Below are 17,041 nucleotides of genomic sequence, written 5' to 3'. Positions count from 1 at the left end.
TCGTCGTTTACGGTATTGATTTCCGATAACATACTTAGCTGATCTATTCCCTTTCAACCTCTCATTCCAGGCGGCATTCGGCCTCCACGGCACCTTCTGGCTGTACGCATGTATATCCTGCGTCGGACTTTTCTTCGTCATCATGGTCGTCCCGGAGACCAAGGGCCGCGACCTGGAGGAGATGGATCCGAAGTACGTGCGAACCCTGACGATAAATCGATGAGACATGGGAACGCACGTAGAGTATCTAGTATAGTATTTAATGGGCCCCTCGCGTGCGCAACAATCGCAGCTTTCGCATTCTTCGTTGTTGCTACCTACCTACCTAGTAGAATCCGCCTCCTTCCGGTAGGAATTAGCTTTTATGCGCCGTTGCGCGGTTCGAAGCGATCTATATGCGTGCGTGTGTGCCATGTTACTTAAAGTTGTTTTAAGAGCAATGTGAAAGAAGTAGACGAGAAGGAAGTTGAAGAATGAACGAGTTAGAAGTGACTGATGAAAGTTGTGAAACGATATTTTAATGTTCCTAAAAATGCGAGCACTGGACTGTGGAGATGAGTGCGACGAGTGCAAATAGTTATTGTTGTAATCTAGGAATACGCAAATGTTGCTTATGATTTATGTCTATTATTTAAAATTGAAAAAAAACGAGCGAATGGTAAGTGACTGTTTGTACATAGAAACGGAAGCGAATGCGAAAATGTACTTAGATAAAATCAAAATTTCAATCAAATCTATGACGATATGAATGACTCAATTGAGAAAAAGAAGCGAAAATAACACGAAAACCGTAATACATAAACAACAAGGGAAATCTTTCAGTTGGATATTTAATCTTCCGTTCAGAATTGTCGACAAAACTAAACTAGGAACGAATACACAACTGTAAATATAGGTCCGTTAAACGCACAAAGGAGTATTGATAACAAGTAAACACGAGTAGAGCTAAACCGCGAAGGAACTCGATATTCACAAAAACAACCCCGTAAGCATAGTAGAAACGAATGGATGCTTTGGCGATGAGTGTGCTTTCTGTCTCTCCTAGGCTAGCGACCCGGTTTTGACGTGCGCCTGTAGTAGTAGTGATGCTGTCATTTGCTTAGAAGACGAAGGAATGCAGTTCGAATAGAGTTATCTCAATATTCAAATGAATCAGCTTTTGTTCTATTCCCTAACATAAAACGAATCAGGCCAAACATTTTTGCAGGTCCAATCTGCAGAAGAGAGGCTCTCTTTGGTTTCCCTTTCTTTCGTTAATATTTTAGCTGTTTATTTGAATTATGATTATCTCCTTGCATAGAACGATGGTCAAAACAATCGTCTTTTGATTTGTACTGCAAAAGTAGTTGAAAAGTGTATCATTACATTGTAATAATTGAAAGAGAAAGTGAACAAAGAGAGCCTCTCAAATGCAGATAGGACCTATTAAAATGTTTGGCCTGAAATACTTCATGTAAGCACCGTGTAATGCATTAAAAAAATATGGCGGCTGCTTCTACCTTAAAAGCTCTCAAGAAACAGAACTAGCTGAATAACAGTTTCTTTAGCTAAAGTTTGCGAGTAGTATAAATAGGGTTTCCAACTATGTACTTTTTGGCACCCGCGTCAATTCTCGGCACATCACAGCAAAACAATTCAAAATATCACTTGCCGCATATTTTGCAAACGCACTTCCGTAGGTAATCATCTCCCACAACATTTCCGCAACGAGATCCACAGTCAATTAACTACACGTTCACTTTGAAGCCGCACAAGTGCTCAAACAACTATTACACGCAGACGAGTGCACTTCGTCAGCACAAAGATGGGTGCCGAAGTGATTCCCCATTTGATTTTGCTGGAAGTTCAGCACTGGTGCCGGGAATTGGCGCTGGACTAGGTGCAGTAAGCTCGTTCAAAATCAACTTTCCAGCAAAAAATCTTCACAGCAATCACTGTTAACAACAAGTTCTCACAATAAGGTATCTGATTCAGATAGAAGAAGTGGACGAAAATGGTCATTTAGATATTGAACAATTTTGTTTACCAGTAGTGCTGGGAATGGGGTCAAAAACCCTACTTTAGGAAATTTTTTAAAAATTTCAATCTTATCCGCGAGATTGCCATAGCGTACGCGTCATTTGTGAACCGCCCTCGTTCTTATTCTCTTACTCAACATAGAGGAGTTGGTTGAAGTTTGAAGTTTTATGAAGTAAACGTGTGCGCCGAAGGAGATTTCATCAGCAGCGGCGTATATAGTATTTTAACCCCTTCGGGACGACTTTTTTCACCAAACTTGCCGCTGTAGAACGCATCAGCGAGGTGCAAATTACCCAACCGTCCTGAAAGGGTTAAGGCGGTGGCGACGCCGGCATCACGTTGTTCGCCCTATGCGGTGTTACGTGTAAATTTACGAAATCCCACGTCTCTTTTGAGGATATTCTTTTCTAAAACTCATTTTAGACCAGTGTTGTCATGGTAAAATCAGAGCTGGTTACTCACTCAAGTTTTTCAAATTCCAGCACCCCATATATACACGAGTAAACATCCGGAACCCGAAATTGGCAAAATGCGTCATGATTGAGCGATAAATGTGTGTTTTTATGTTATGAATATACACAATGAAAAATCATAGTTCATACCATAACATAGCCTCCTCGTTCTATGCTATTTGTAATTATCATTTATGATTTAGGTTCCATCAGCAAAAATATGAAAACCACTTTCAATCAAATGTGAACAAGCTACAAATGTTGAACTAAATTAACTTTAAACTGCGTGTTCTATTTTTTTTTGTAATTTTCAACTCCGATAGAATAATTTATGTTGAATATGTTGAAATAAGACGCCATCATAGGTAATGAAAACTTTTTTTTATGAAAATCGTAAAGAATATCGTCGTTTCGTCATGATATTATGACTTGTAGTCATGATATCATCAAGCATATGATATGACTTTTTCGTCATGTTTTTGGGAACGGATTTTTAGCCCGTGTAACGCCACAAGGAAATTATTTTATAATTGAACCTTATTCACATTGTTTGAATGATCAGGACGATAATTGTTTAGGATATGATTTCTTCGATTCCTTAAGAAATTTAGATTATTGTTTTTTTTTTTGTTTTAGTTCCTCGAGAGTTACTTAAATAATTTTCTCTATGTATTCCCTTTGGGTTCTTTTCATGAATTCCTCCAGGGATTGTTTTAGACGTTTCTTCAGGAATTCATCTAGAAAACTCTCGAAACATTCTTCTGTAAGTGAATCCAGGGGTTGGATCGTAAACTTCTCTTGGGATTTATAAAAACCTATCTTCAGAGATTCTTTCAGAAATTTTCAAGTGAAGTTTCAGAGATTCTTTCAGGAGCTCCTTCAAAAATCTTCAGTTTTTGTTTTTTGGCTTTTCTCCAGGAGTATCCCAAGAAATTCATATAATTGCTGCACATCAATATCCAGTTTAACCCCTTTGGGACGAATTTTTTCACCAACCTCGCCACTGCAGAACGCGTCAGCGAGGTGCAAATGACCCAACCGTCCTGAAAGGGTTAAATGACAATGCTTCAGAGATTCCTTCAAAAAATTAGGAATAATTTTGCCAGTTAGTAGGTAGTTCCTACAATTATTTTCTAAAAAACATTTTTTTATTAAATTTCTTTTGGTGATTGCTTCAAGAATTCTTCCATTTGATTAGAATTAACACCGAAAATTCCTCTAGGCAAATTGCTTTATGACTTTTTATCCACAAATAGCCATCATAGGTAATGAAAACTTTTTTTTATGAAAATCGTAAAGAATATCGTCGTTTCGTCATGATATTATGACTTGTAGTCATGATATCATCAAGCATATGATATGACTTTTTCGTCATGTTTTTGGGAACGGATTTTTAGCCCGTGTAACGCCACAAGGAAATTATTTTATAATTGAACCTTATTCACATTGTTTGAATGATCAGGACGATAATTGTTTAGAATATGATTTCTTCGATTCCTTAAGAAATTTAGATTATTGTTTTTTTTTTTTTGTTTTAGTTCCTCGAGAGTTACTTAAATAATTTTCTCTATGTATTCCCTTTGGGTTCTTTTCATGAATTCCTCCAGGGATTGTTTTAGACGTTTCTTCAGGAATTCATCTAGAAAACTCTCGAAACATTCTTCTGTAAGTGAATCCAGGGGTTGGATCGTAAACTTCTCTTGGGATTTATAAAAACCTATCTTCAGAGATTCTTTCAGAAATTTTCAAGTGAAGGTTCAGAGATTCTTTCAGGAGCTCCTTCAAAAATCTTCAGTTTTTGTTTTTTGGCTTTTCTCCAGGAGTATCCCAAGAAATTCATATAATTGCTGCACATCAATATCCAGTTTAAATGACAATGCTTCAGAGATTCCTTCAAAAAATTAGGAATAATTTTGCCAGTTAGTAGGTAGTTCCTACAATTATTTTCTAAAAAACATTTTTTTATTAAATTTCTTTTGGTGATTGCTTCAAGAATTCTTCCATTTGATTAGAATTAACACCGAAAATTCCTCTAGGCAAATTGCTTTATGACTTTTTATCCACAAATAGCTTTCAGACATTTTTCAAGAAATTCTATCAAGAATTCCTCCAGAAGTATGTATTTCAGGGTTTATTTCAAATCATCCTTCAGGAATCCCTACAGAAATGTATTGAGATTTTTTTCAAGAACTCCTCCAGTATCTTTGTTTTCACCGACTCTCGAATGTTTTTTTTTTTCAGAAACTTCTTCAAAACTTAATTCAGAAATTTATCAAGATTGTTCTTTCGAAATTTTTTCCTAGAATTTCATAAAATACATCTGTAAAAAATCTGAGGAGAAATATCTGAAAGAATTCCAGAGAGAATCTCTCAAGGAATCCCAAGTAATATTTCCGCAGGAACCGCAGGAGGAATTCCAAATAGAAACCTTCTAGACATTTCTTTGGCGAAATTTTCCAAGGAATTCTTGGAGGAACCCTAAGAAGAATTTCAACGGAATTGCTGAAAATCATCTCAAAATTCTGATAATACAAAAAACATCTATGAAAAAAAATCTGAGGTAGTTTATTGCTAACATTAATGAAGAACTCATTGAACTACCGAAGCAGTCTTTAGTGACATTTCTGATAGATTTCCTGAGTAAAATTTGAATCGAATCCATAAAAAAAATTCTTAAAGATCTTTTGATGGAATTTCTGAAAAAAAGTAAAAGTGAAAGAATCACGAGAAATTCCTGAAAAAAATCAAGGAAAAGTTGCTAAAGAAATTTCTGGAAACTCTTCTTCAGAAACTCTTGGTGGAATTTCTATAAGAATTTATTAATAAATGTTTTGGAAAATTCTTAGAGAAATCTCTTACCAAAACTCATGGAGGATTTTCTATAAGAATTCGTGAACGTATTTTTAAAGGAATCCCTGGAAGAATGTGATGAGAAACTCTGAAGCTTATGTGAAATTTCCAAAAGAATTTATGTAAAACTTCTGAATAAATTTCTGAAAGAATCCGAGTGGAACTTTCTAGAGGTATCCTTGGAGGAAATCCAGCTACCTATATAATATAGTAATCTTTTTATGAATTTCTGCATAAACCTCTGGAAAAATATCTGATAGAATCACTAAACAAAATCACAAAATAATTTCTGGAGAATCCCCTGGAGAAAATTATTGGAGAAGTCCTGAAAGATTTTTTTAAACAATCGATAGAGAAATTCCTAAAAGAACCTGGAAATTTTATGGAGAAACTTAAGGCATCCCAAAAAAATATGTCTCTAGGAATATTGGGAAATTTTTGAATAAATCCCTGGAGAAATTTCTGAACTCTTGATTCAAAAAATTAAACACTGTTAGAATGTCTGGAATTCATGGAATCCCCGGAAAATTTTCAGAAATAATCCATGAAGGAATTTCTTAGGCATAGAAGGTTTTCTAGAAGAATTCTTGGTGAAATTTATGGAGGAATTTTCGAAGAAAATTTCATAGAACATATTCCTTCATTTGTAAGTTGCTATAAAAATCTTTCAATGAGATATGCCAAGAATATATAAGAAAATGTGTTTTCGGACCTAATGAAAATGCCGTCAAAAACATCTAATTTCACCTGTAGGTATGAAAATAAGGGAAAACTATAAATAGGCTTGTAGCTAGATTAAATAAAAGAGAGGCCTGTGGAGTGGAAAACAAGCCTCCCTGTTTATTTTATACTTTCAACAATTCCAACTGTGGTTCTAATAGAAATTAGTTTAAAATTTAATTTGATCTTTTGAGAATTTGGTTGGGACTTCCACATAACTTTCTCGAAGACCTTTACAAAAACAAAAACTCAAAGAGATTATTTATTTCAGAAAGAAATTTACAGCGTCTTGACGGAAGTTCCTGTCACGACTTTTTTGGATTTTTTAGGAGTTTTTCTCAGAATTTTATGCTAAGATTATTCCTGGAACTCCAATATCGAGGATTTTTTCGAGCATTTTTAGGAACTTCTCCAAGGTTACTTTTGCAATTCCTATCCGATCCCTTTCAGGATTTTCTCAAGAATTTCTCCAATATTGTTTACGAAACCATCTTCATAAATTTAGGATTTTTCCTAAAAATGAAGTTCCAAGATTTAAGAGAGTTTTAACAGGAATTGCTCTGAAGAAGTGGTTCCTGGATATTACCCAAGTTTTTATCAAAGATTTTGTCTTATATTTCTTTGAGAATTACTGAAAGAATTCCCCAACGACTAAATAAATTTCTACGAGAATTTATACAAGATTTCTTTCAGATATTTTTCAGATTGTAATCCTATTTTTGCAGAGAATTCTTTTAAGGATTCCTGAGGTTTTTTTTGAGGGTTCTTCCAAAGAATCCACTAGTTAGTTCAACGATTTTTTGCCAGGGATTCCTCTTGAAACGTCCGAAAGAATTATTCTAAAGATTCTCCCAGAAATGTCTTTGAGTATTAGATCAAAAAACCTCCGAAAAAATCCTTACCTAAGAAATCCTCCAAAATTTTATTCGAGAAGTTCCTCAGAAATTGAATCTTCTGTCCGAGGGGTACTTAAAATTTCTCCTTTAGAAGTGCATTCGAGGATTCGGCACCGAAATCATTCCGAAAATTCATGTGATCCCATTTGAAATTCCTCCGAAAATTCCTTCATGAATTTCCAAGGATTCCTGCAAAAATGCTTTAATGGATACTTCTATATTCATATAGGAAATTTTATAAGTAAGATCAATTGCATCTTCAACAAGAATACTTGAAATAAAGTACATGAAAAAAAAAATGTAGAATCCACCTTTTCAATACATAAAAAAGAACCTTAACTACGTAGACAGACCCTTGAAATCTTCCAAGGTTTCCTGCTGATACTCCTCCGATGTTTCATCTAAAAAAATCTGCTCTTGGAATTAATTTAAGAAAGACTCTTCCAGGAGATGTGTCAAAGATACCTCCAGAAGATTTTCAAAGTGTTTATCAATGAACATTTCCAAAATTTTTGCCACAAATATCTCCAAGGATTGTTACGGAATATTATTATAAGATTTCTCTTGAAATTCCTTAGAAAATATCTTCAGAAATTTATCTACCAATACCTCAAATTCTCCAATATTTGTCCTGGAATTCCTCCGAACAAACTATGAAGACTTTTCTAGAAATTTCTACGAAAATTACTCCAATGATGCTTTCTTCTAAGAATTTCAATACAAACTCATTTCTTTTCCTGGATTTATTGCCGGAATTCTCAAAAATATCTGCCAGCATTTTGTTTTGTTTTCCAAAGAATATTCTGAAATAATTATTATGGAGACTTCTACGAAACCTGCAAAGTATACCTATCAAAAAGCTCGGTGGGATTCCTAAGAAAATCTAGGTGCATTACTTGGTGAAATTAGAAAAAAAAAATCTAGAAAGTAATAGCTTAACCCTGGAACAGGACGAATCAATGTTGTACTTGCTGAAAAATTTCTAGAATAATTCCAGGAATCTTACCAAAATAAAAGTGGGCGACCGTACGGGATTGGGCCGAAGGGTCCCAGATTTTCATGAAACTTTTTCCACAGGCAGGGCTCATGGATATATAAACAAAAAAATTGAGAAAAATTCAGAGTGAAAAATCATAGCTCAAGAACGATGCGTCGTAGAAACAAAGTTGTTTTAGAAATAATAGGAAATTTTCTCAGGAGTCCAAAAAAAATGAACTGGAAAAAGTTTTCCACAAAATTTTCCACCCTTGGGGGAATTCATAAAGAAAAACCCGAAAAAACAATGCCCGAACTTGTAAAAAAAATATCAAAAAAATATTTTTGAGAAGGTTATTCCATAAGCATTGATCACTGAAATTTTTGGAATGCACTATTTGTTTTGCTTTTAGGTTATGGACAATTTTGTTGGAAAATGTCCAAATGTGTCATATAAGCCTTTTCTTTGAAAAATCATAACTCAAGAACGAAGCGTCGTAGAAACAAAGTTTTTTTTAGAAAATGAAAGGAAATTTTCTCAGGAATCCAAAAAAAAATGAAAAGGAAAAAGTTTTCCACAAAATTTTCCATCATTGAGGAAATTCATAAAGAAAAGTTATCCGGCTATGCCCGAACTCGCGGAAAATTAAAAAAAAATTGAGAAGGTAGTTTCAGAAGTTTTGATGACTGAAATTTTTGGAATCCACTTGGTTTTCGTTCTTGAGTTATGGCTAAGGAGCGAACCAACCCTTCCCCCCCTCTAAGTTGGCGCCTATGCTTTTAACTGTAGCCCCGAAAGTTTCAGAACAATGTTTCCAAACTGTTTCCAACTAGAGGAATTTCTTCAAGGATATAATCGACTCGTAAAATGGACTATAAAACCACTTCTAAGCATCGTCGGAAAAGTTTTTTTTTTATTACAAGGTATCACTGTTTGAACTGCACTACTTCGTCATATCACCGTGCCATACCCATCGTTCAGCTTCCTCATAGTAGAAAATGGTCAATTATAAAACGAACGTTATCCTCTGCTTTGCCCTCGAAAGCCCATTAAATACTATAGTGGAAATCGTGTAGCGTGCAATGTCAACATAAATTAGACAAACAAAAAACCAATTGGACCTGTAAAATACGCAAAATTTGTGCAACATACCAACTAAGAAGGAAATCGAAACATCAAATTTAATAAACAAAAAGAGTCCTTTTCGATAGCGACAATAATTTATAAATACACACATAAAATCAGATCAATTAGACACATGCTCGGTCTCGGAGGAGACATGAGACTTTAGAAACCACTACTAGAGTGGAAGCTAGTGATTAACCAGGGGTCGTTTGTATTATTTGTAGAACAAGAGAAAACCTTTTTTTATACAATTCAAACAGTTTATACGACAAAATACGACTAATTGTGGAGACATCAGCAGCTGAGTCAATCTTTAGGTAACAGTAAAGTATAAAACCGATACAGTACTTGATCACCAGCGCTTATGTACAGTTCAATTATTTATTTGTATTGATGAAACTTCAGTCGAACATCTAGGATAATAACGTAAAAGATCTAAAACAAAATAACATGCTTGAAGATAACAATAGACACCTGTTTTACTAGCCATTTAAAAAAAGAAACATAGTTTCTAGATTTCACAAGTAAGTAAAACTAACAAACGACTAAATTTTATTATAAAATAGCAGCAGACAGGTTGTTTCAATTTTCTATAGCTTTTTTACCAGGTGTAACCACAGGCAAACCCAATTTACACAGTTCAACTTAACATATCGTGTGTATGACAGATTTGTTCCCTTTCCAATTGAGAATCATAAAACGAGTACAAAATTGATCCCGTATATCATTTAGCTAACCGACAAACTTTTGGGACTATCGAATCATATCCTCCTAGTAGCACGAGAGTTGCATTTTATTCTGTTCAGTCGGATGTGCTGAAGCATTTTTTATCCTCGTAAACATTTAACGGTAGCTGAACAAACCTGAGAGTAGCAGTCAGTCAAAATGGATGGCCGAAAATAAAAAAAAAAACGAAAACGACAATAAAAGTAGGTGTAAATTTAGCAGATGATATTACTAACGACACACTGTCATATCATGACAATAACTAGAGTTAAAAATTTAAAAAAAAAGTAAGGTGATCCGGTGTCGACGGAAATAATGTTTAAGTGCGCTGGAATGTATGGTTATTGCATTTAAAGTGGAGACGTTGTACTTTATCGAGAGAACAAAAAAAATATTAGGGACATTTTTTATATACAAAAACATAAACTAATCTAGAATCGAGTACTTTGAATAAGCAGAAAAGTGAAATCAAAACAATTAAAAGAAAACGAGAAAGTCGTTTGAACGCTTTAACGTCGCTAGATTAATTTTTGCTAGAAGAAAATACTTAAAACTAACAAAACAATATAATCTTTAGCTTTGCTAAAATCCAACTTAAGCCAACTCAGATTGAGACGAAAGATGTTTGAACATATAAATAATTAAAAAAAAGTCTATATTTAAAAAAGTTTAACGAACAAAGTAGAACGCAATTAAAACTGTTTCTAATCTTCTGATTTTATCTTAAAAAATGGCAAAAACACACATATAAACAAAAAAACACTATCTAACGAAAACCTAAACGTGAGAATGTTCTTGTTGGACTGTTTTCCAGATTTTATTCCAGGATATGAGCGAACTATTAGGGAAACGCAGAAATAAAAAAAATCGTTAATCGGTAATTATACTCTCAGTATTTTCCGTCATTTAGCAGCTATCTGAAACAATAACAAATGGGACTAATGTAGAACAGCAAGAAAGGTGTAGATCCGTAGGAAACAAGGGACACTTTGATTTTCGATAGCTTGTTATCACTGTGTAATGCAATTCGTAGACTATTGTTTCATATTATTTATAAACCTTTCGTGGGTAACTTTGGTTGCAATCTTTCGTGATAACTACTTTCGTAATACTTTACTTTGAATAAGACAAATTATTTACTTAAAATATAATTTCACCTCTGCTGTAGGTTACGCATTGATAAGTGTGTAGTTTTGTTTATTTATTTTTGAGAAAATCTGTTGCATTATTGGCTGAGCTGTTTCCAGAGATATTCCAGATTCCAAGAGCTGTATCAAGGAAACAAAAAGATGTGATTAAAATTACTAACGTAATTTGAAAACTTTACTGTAAATCGCCAATTGTTGCACACCTTAAAAACTAGCCAATTGTTGCACACTCCATGTTTTTCTTATGAGGTGTGCAATAATTGGCTATTTACCAATACTTTCTGGAATGAACAATCTGCTGGAATGCGATTTCGATATCTTATCAAAGAAGCTTATGTTTTCTTCCTTCCGGAAGGCATTCCTCCACGAAAACATCCTAGCATCCTCCTGGGATTCCTTCACAGACTCCAATTGAAGTTTCTTGAAGATTCTATGAAACCACTTGAAACTTCTTTCATAGAATCTACGTAGTTCCTTCTGGGATACCTCTAGATTATCTCATCCGCTTGGTTATCTCTTGAAATACGAAAAAAGTTTCATCGACCCCTGGAATTCTTTCAGAAGTTCCTTCTCTTAATACATTCACCCAGATGCCCCTTTCATTTATTTTTTTTTATTTCTTTATTATAGAAATGTTTAGCCATTGGCTGGTTCGTCAGCAGTCCTCTTTTAAAATTCCTTCTGGAGTTTCTTCGGGCATTCTTGCAGGAATTCCACCAGGAATCGGAAGATTAAGAAAATTATTATGGGTTTTAACCAAGACATCCTTTCGAAATTAACCAAAAAGTTGATTTTGGGATTCACAAAGTATTTTAATCTGAAATTCCTACAGGAGTTCCTCCGATTGTTCAAAATTTCCTATGAGTTTTTATATAGAATTATTTGTTGAAATCCATCCAGAAATTCTTGTTGGCATTGATCCAGGGGTTCCCCCAGAATTTGTTTCTTGGATTACTTCAAAAATTTTACAACAATTTCACCACTTTGAAGTCCATATAAAAAATCTCCCAGGAGCCATTTCTGGGAATCCTTCAGAAGTTCCTGCTGTGCACCCTGCAGCAATTCTTCCGAAAAAAAACCCTCGAGATTGATGGGATTCCTTTAGGTGTTTCTTTTGGGAATCTTTAGTTTCTTCTGATAACCCTTCAGAAGTACCTGGAGAAATCCTTAGATCGAAGTCCTGGAAAATGATCTTGGATTATCTATTAAGTAATCAGTTGTTGAGGTTAGCTGTATATTCACTTGAAGGATGCGTATTTAAGGTGTCTTACTGCATCACTAAGTTTTCAAACGAATCATTGACTTTTTGCTTTTCAATGATTGTTTGCCTCGCATTTTTGAAGTGATAAAAAACTTTCAATTCTGCAGCAACGCAGCAGAAAAAGTATCATCGCAATCACTGCGAGTGAGCATATAGGATGATACTTTTTCATACGAATATTCGCTTCGGTGGCAGAGAATTATCACTTTGAAATTTTGAGGCTCATATCCAACATGGCTGCCGATGCTGATGATGCCGTAAAAAGCCTTAATGGACTGGACTACGTTAGAATCGCAATCATCGGTCATAGTTGTTTTCCTTCCAATATTTGCTCCAATTAAGATAGTTCACAGGGTAATTGGATTTCCAAATCAAACCGAAATACACACGATATATAAACCGTAAAATTCTGATTGCAACTAGCTAATTTCCATTAAAAACAGATGCAAAATTAATGCCGTTCACCATCATTCGAGTTTATGTTACGTTATCTTCACTCTCCTAGTCTACTACAAATAAACTCACGAAAAACAGTGCAAGGAAAATTAACAAAGGTAAATTGCGATATGTCACACTTGGGGACCGGGGATTCCCGTAACGTGGGTAGATCACCTTGGAATGGTACGTTACGGCGTAAGATCTACCACATCAAGTTTTGAAACTTTAGCTATTTTCCTGCCTTAACTGGGAGCATCGATTGAAACTTGATGTGTTTTTGTAATGTTTCTGTTTTTTAAAGGTTTTGACTTCAATCTTGTGTTTGTCAAACATTGATTGGCTGCCTCAATCCTTCGGCCCCTTCATTATCTTCAGCGTTGATATGCAGATGTGTATGTTATTTATATTTTTGTTTTTGTATACTAATATTCTTTCTTTCAGAAATATCAAGGTAAGTTCATTTAACAGATCTGTAAACCATCCATCAAATGTCAACTGCTCTCTAGATTGTCGAATAGAGCTCCTCATAACAATCCCAACCTACTAACACAAATTCCTTTTCCTTAACGTCCCTAATGACACATTGTTGTCGTTACCACTCCTGGATACTCCGAAATCGGATCCGAAAGAGACGCTTTCAGAATTCTTCCATTTTGTTTTCACTTGTTTTAGTTATTACCAACGAACTTGATTGAATTTGAGCAACCATTTGCAATGTATTTACTCAGAACTGTCAAACAATCACTATCTATAGGCTGTGCACCGTTTCGCTTGTCCGTTTAAGTTTTAGTTAAAATTTTACACTTCGAACGTTGTTTTGCGTCCTTGTACCGACTTTTCGAAGCCTCAAAGCAGAATACCCTCTTCGAATGAGTGTAATCAGTTTTGTACCTTTTAATTCCGCCCTATTTAGGGAAAATTTAGGGAAAAACTGATTACACTCATTCGAAGTATTTTGCGTCCGGTTAAAAATAACCCTACTCCCGACCAGGGTTAGTTTTGACATTTCGATAGTTATTTTCAGTATTTTGTTCCATATGACTACTCGTCTGTCAAATTTCAAATAGGCTGCCATCGTACCGTCTACCCCCGTTGGCTTGAACGACACCTCATGCAAACCAACGGGGTTCATTTTTAGTTTGAACTTCTTGCAACCCTGTGGGCGTCGAAAAAGCACACTGCTGGCAACCTAATTTGGTGTTTTGTTTTGATTCTGCGTTCTGTTTCACCCCGTTCCATGAGCAAAATGACGTTTGAACCTTTTTTAGTTTGAACGATGTGCAGATTAGAGGGGGTCAAATTAAAAAGTGATCAGCTTAGATGCGGTCAAACCAACGGGGGTAGACGGTAGTTATTTTTAACTTTTCGATGGCAAATAACTATCGATGTGTAAAATTTTTACTAAAAGTTAATCGAACAAGCGAAATGGTTTACAGCCTTAATACACCTTTAAAACAAGGACAAGGTTCTAATATAGTAGGACAGCATATCTTTGAATATTACTGTGTGCGATCAAGATGCCCAAATGTGCTTCAAACGCGGTAACACAGTCGCGGTGTGCCAAAAACCGTTATTAACAAATGAAAATGTCCACCCAAATGGCACCCGGCATTCGAAAGATATACTATTCTAGTATCTCCTCTGAAAATTTGAAAATCTTTCATCGAGGGAAACTAAAGTTTTTGTGATTTGAAGATTTTGAGCCATTTATATAGAATTTTCTTATATGAGTAAATATGCGCGCACGGTGTGCCTAAAACCGGTATTAACAAATAAAAATATACACCATATTGCCACCCGTTATTCGGAAGACAATTCATTTTAGCATCACCTCAGAAACTTTGAATATGTTTCATCGAGGGAAACGAAAGTTTTTACTGTTTTAAGGTTTTCCTCTATTTTCATAGAATTAGCTCATATATGGCAATATTGTCATAGGATGTTTCAATGGCTCTTCAAATCATAAGAAAATATTAATAATTTTCACAAACATCATTCCAAAGATACAACATTCAAACAACTTCTCTGGAAATTTGACAACATTTCATTGAAACGATCGCAAATTACAGTGGTTTGAAAGTATAAGATATGATTAAGTATATTGAAAATGTAGTAACTTCATTGCATATTATTTCAATTTCTCATGTTAATCATTCCTCACAATGAATATATATTTTGTAACTCATCTAAAACTTTGATTATATATCACATTTTTTGCGATACTGTTACAAAACTCAGTAGGTGTCTTTAACGTGTTTATAGACAAAGCGATAGTATGCATATCTCCAATGAAATTGAAATCAAGCTTAAAACTGTTGTTACTGATAATCATTCAAATGAAATATTTCTGAATTCACGGCAAACACGTTAGTAACATGACGGCTAGTAAAATGATAAGCAATTAGGTATACTTCAAAAGCTTCAATATCTTAAACATTATACCAATGATTAACAAAGCTTCCTACGAATACCAAAACCTTGGGCAGTTAATTCACTTTAACTCTCGTTTCACCATGAATTTGAAACATCGACAAGATACCTTGCTTAAAAACCAAAAAAACGGTGTCAAACTCTTAGAAAGTTTATGTAATCAACGCCGTGAGCGTGCCATATTTTTATTTGTATTCGAGTAACAGGTAGAACTGTGGAATATTAATCAGAGTCTCACATCATGGTAATTGACATTCCACTCAATGAAATGTTGTCAAATTTTCAGAGAAGTTGCTTGAATTTTGTACTTTTGAAATTTATGAAACTCATTACACCGTTCAACACTAGTTCGCGTTATGGGATGAGAAAAAAAATAATAGTGGTTTGAGACCCTAGAAACCCTAATGCATATATCAATTGAAAACCCCAAGTTCTCAATTCAAACTTCGGTCTTGAACTGTGAAGTCCCGTTCCAATATTTTTCGAAAATTCTTTCACTATGACACTTCTAGGGTTCCAAAACCCTGTTATCTTTTTTCTCATCTCATAATACGAACTTTTTTTTTAAATTTTGTTGAGCAGTGTTATTATTTGTTTATGATATTAAGAGCACCGTATGACAATATTCCCATATATGAACTAATTCTATGAAAGTAGAGGAAAATCTTCAAACAATAAAATCTTTGGTTTCCCTCGATAAAACATTTTCAAATTTTCGGAGGAGATACTAGAATAGTATATCTTTCGAATGCCGGGTGCTAGTTTGGAGTACATTTTTATTTGTTAATAGCGGTATCAGGCATACCGTGCGCGCATATTTACTCATATAAGAAAATTCTATAGAAATGGCTCAAAATCTTCAAATCACAAAAACTTTAGTTTCCCTCGATGAAAGATTTTCAAATTTTCAGAGGAGATACTAGAATAGTATACCTCTCGAATGCCGGGTGCCATTTGGGTGGACATTTTTATTTGTTAATAACGGTTTTTGGCACACCGTGACAGTGTTACCAAAGACAACTTAGCAACCATTGCCAATATCACCGCTAACCAAGGATCCAGAATCTCCCGTTGACATCGGGTTAGTTGGAAAATCTTGCCACATTTAGGGTCTGTTCCAAATGGCGAATTAAAATTAATTTTTACTTTAATTTGACAGTTCTCCTAAGGAAATAATTATCGAACTGTCAAGTTTAAGTGAATATTAATTGTAATTCTTCAATTGGAACAGACCCTTAGTGTTCCCGCATTTTATATTTGCGTTTTGATTGCACACTGTAAGAAATTTTGCTCAATTCAGTATGATATTTTTGAATTTGAAACGTTAATAGTTTTTTTTTTTGTAACGTTATTGACTTTCTTAGAAAATTATTTAACTGTTTTGGAAATATTTTCTATAAATCAAATAAACTAAAAAATGTCAACGTTTTGAAACATAGCTTTTGCCCGCAATACTCGATTCCCAATACTGCAACAACAATTCTCATAGATTATCGTGTTTATTTTGTTCAAATTACTTCATATTTTTTTTTCGTGTCCACGAAAACCATTCAAACTACGTGGTTGAACAACATACCCAATCAACGATCGAGCAGAAACCAAAATAAAATAGCTAAAACACCCAACATTCACTGACAACTCCAAGAAAATGTAGCTTTAAATGTGGACAATAAAATGATAGCTATTTGAAATCATCATAAACCTACTAATTGAAAAAACGAACCCAACATACGCTAGTGCGTGTACATCAGTGAAATAAGAAAGACATCCAGTTATGAACAATAAAATACAATAAAATGAACAAGTAGTGATCCAAGCGAAATCTAGCAAAAAACTGAACCAATAATAACGCCAAGCGAGGTAGAAATTTGATGCAAGTGTTAGGAAGATATCATTTCTGAATCAAAAAATCATATTTGCATTCTAGACACATAATTTGCCGTTCGAAAGTTTATTGAAGTCTAAACGAAAAAAAATGTAGCAAACTAAATCAAACGAAG

General features: G+C 34.5%; 1 protein-coding gene across 2 annotated transcripts in view; it reads left to right on the top strand.

Moving 5' to 3' along the window:
* Nucleotides 1-10,947, top strand: part of LOC134287523 (facilitated trehalose transporter Tret1-like) — a 425,079-nt gene extending 414,132 nt beyond the window's left edge. The window contains exons 6-7 of one of the 2 annotated variants that reach the window (XR_009997358.1): nucleotides 71-3,433; nucleotides 3,522-10,947. Coding sequence is in view for 1 of the 2 variants with exons in the window: in XM_062849426.1 (XP_062705410.1) it covers nucleotides 71-223 (153 nt within the window). In the remaining variant the exon portion in view is untranslated. Of the gene's footprint in view, nucleotides 1-70 lie in introns of both variants that reach the window. The other variant, XM_062849426.1, reaches the window with a different exon arrangement.
* The last annotated feature ends 6,094 nt before the right edge of the window (nucleotides 10,948-17,041 follow it).

Source organism: Aedes albopictus, chromosome 2 (assembly GCF_035046485.1).
Source record: "Aedes albopictus strain Foshan chromosome 2, AalbF5, whole genome shotgun sequence".
NCBI classification, from domain to species: Eukaryota; Metazoa; Arthropoda; class Insecta; order Diptera; family Culicidae; genus Aedes; species Aedes albopictus.
Note: the sequence above shows the minus strand (reverse complement) of the source record. Positions and strands in the feature narration are given on the sequence as shown.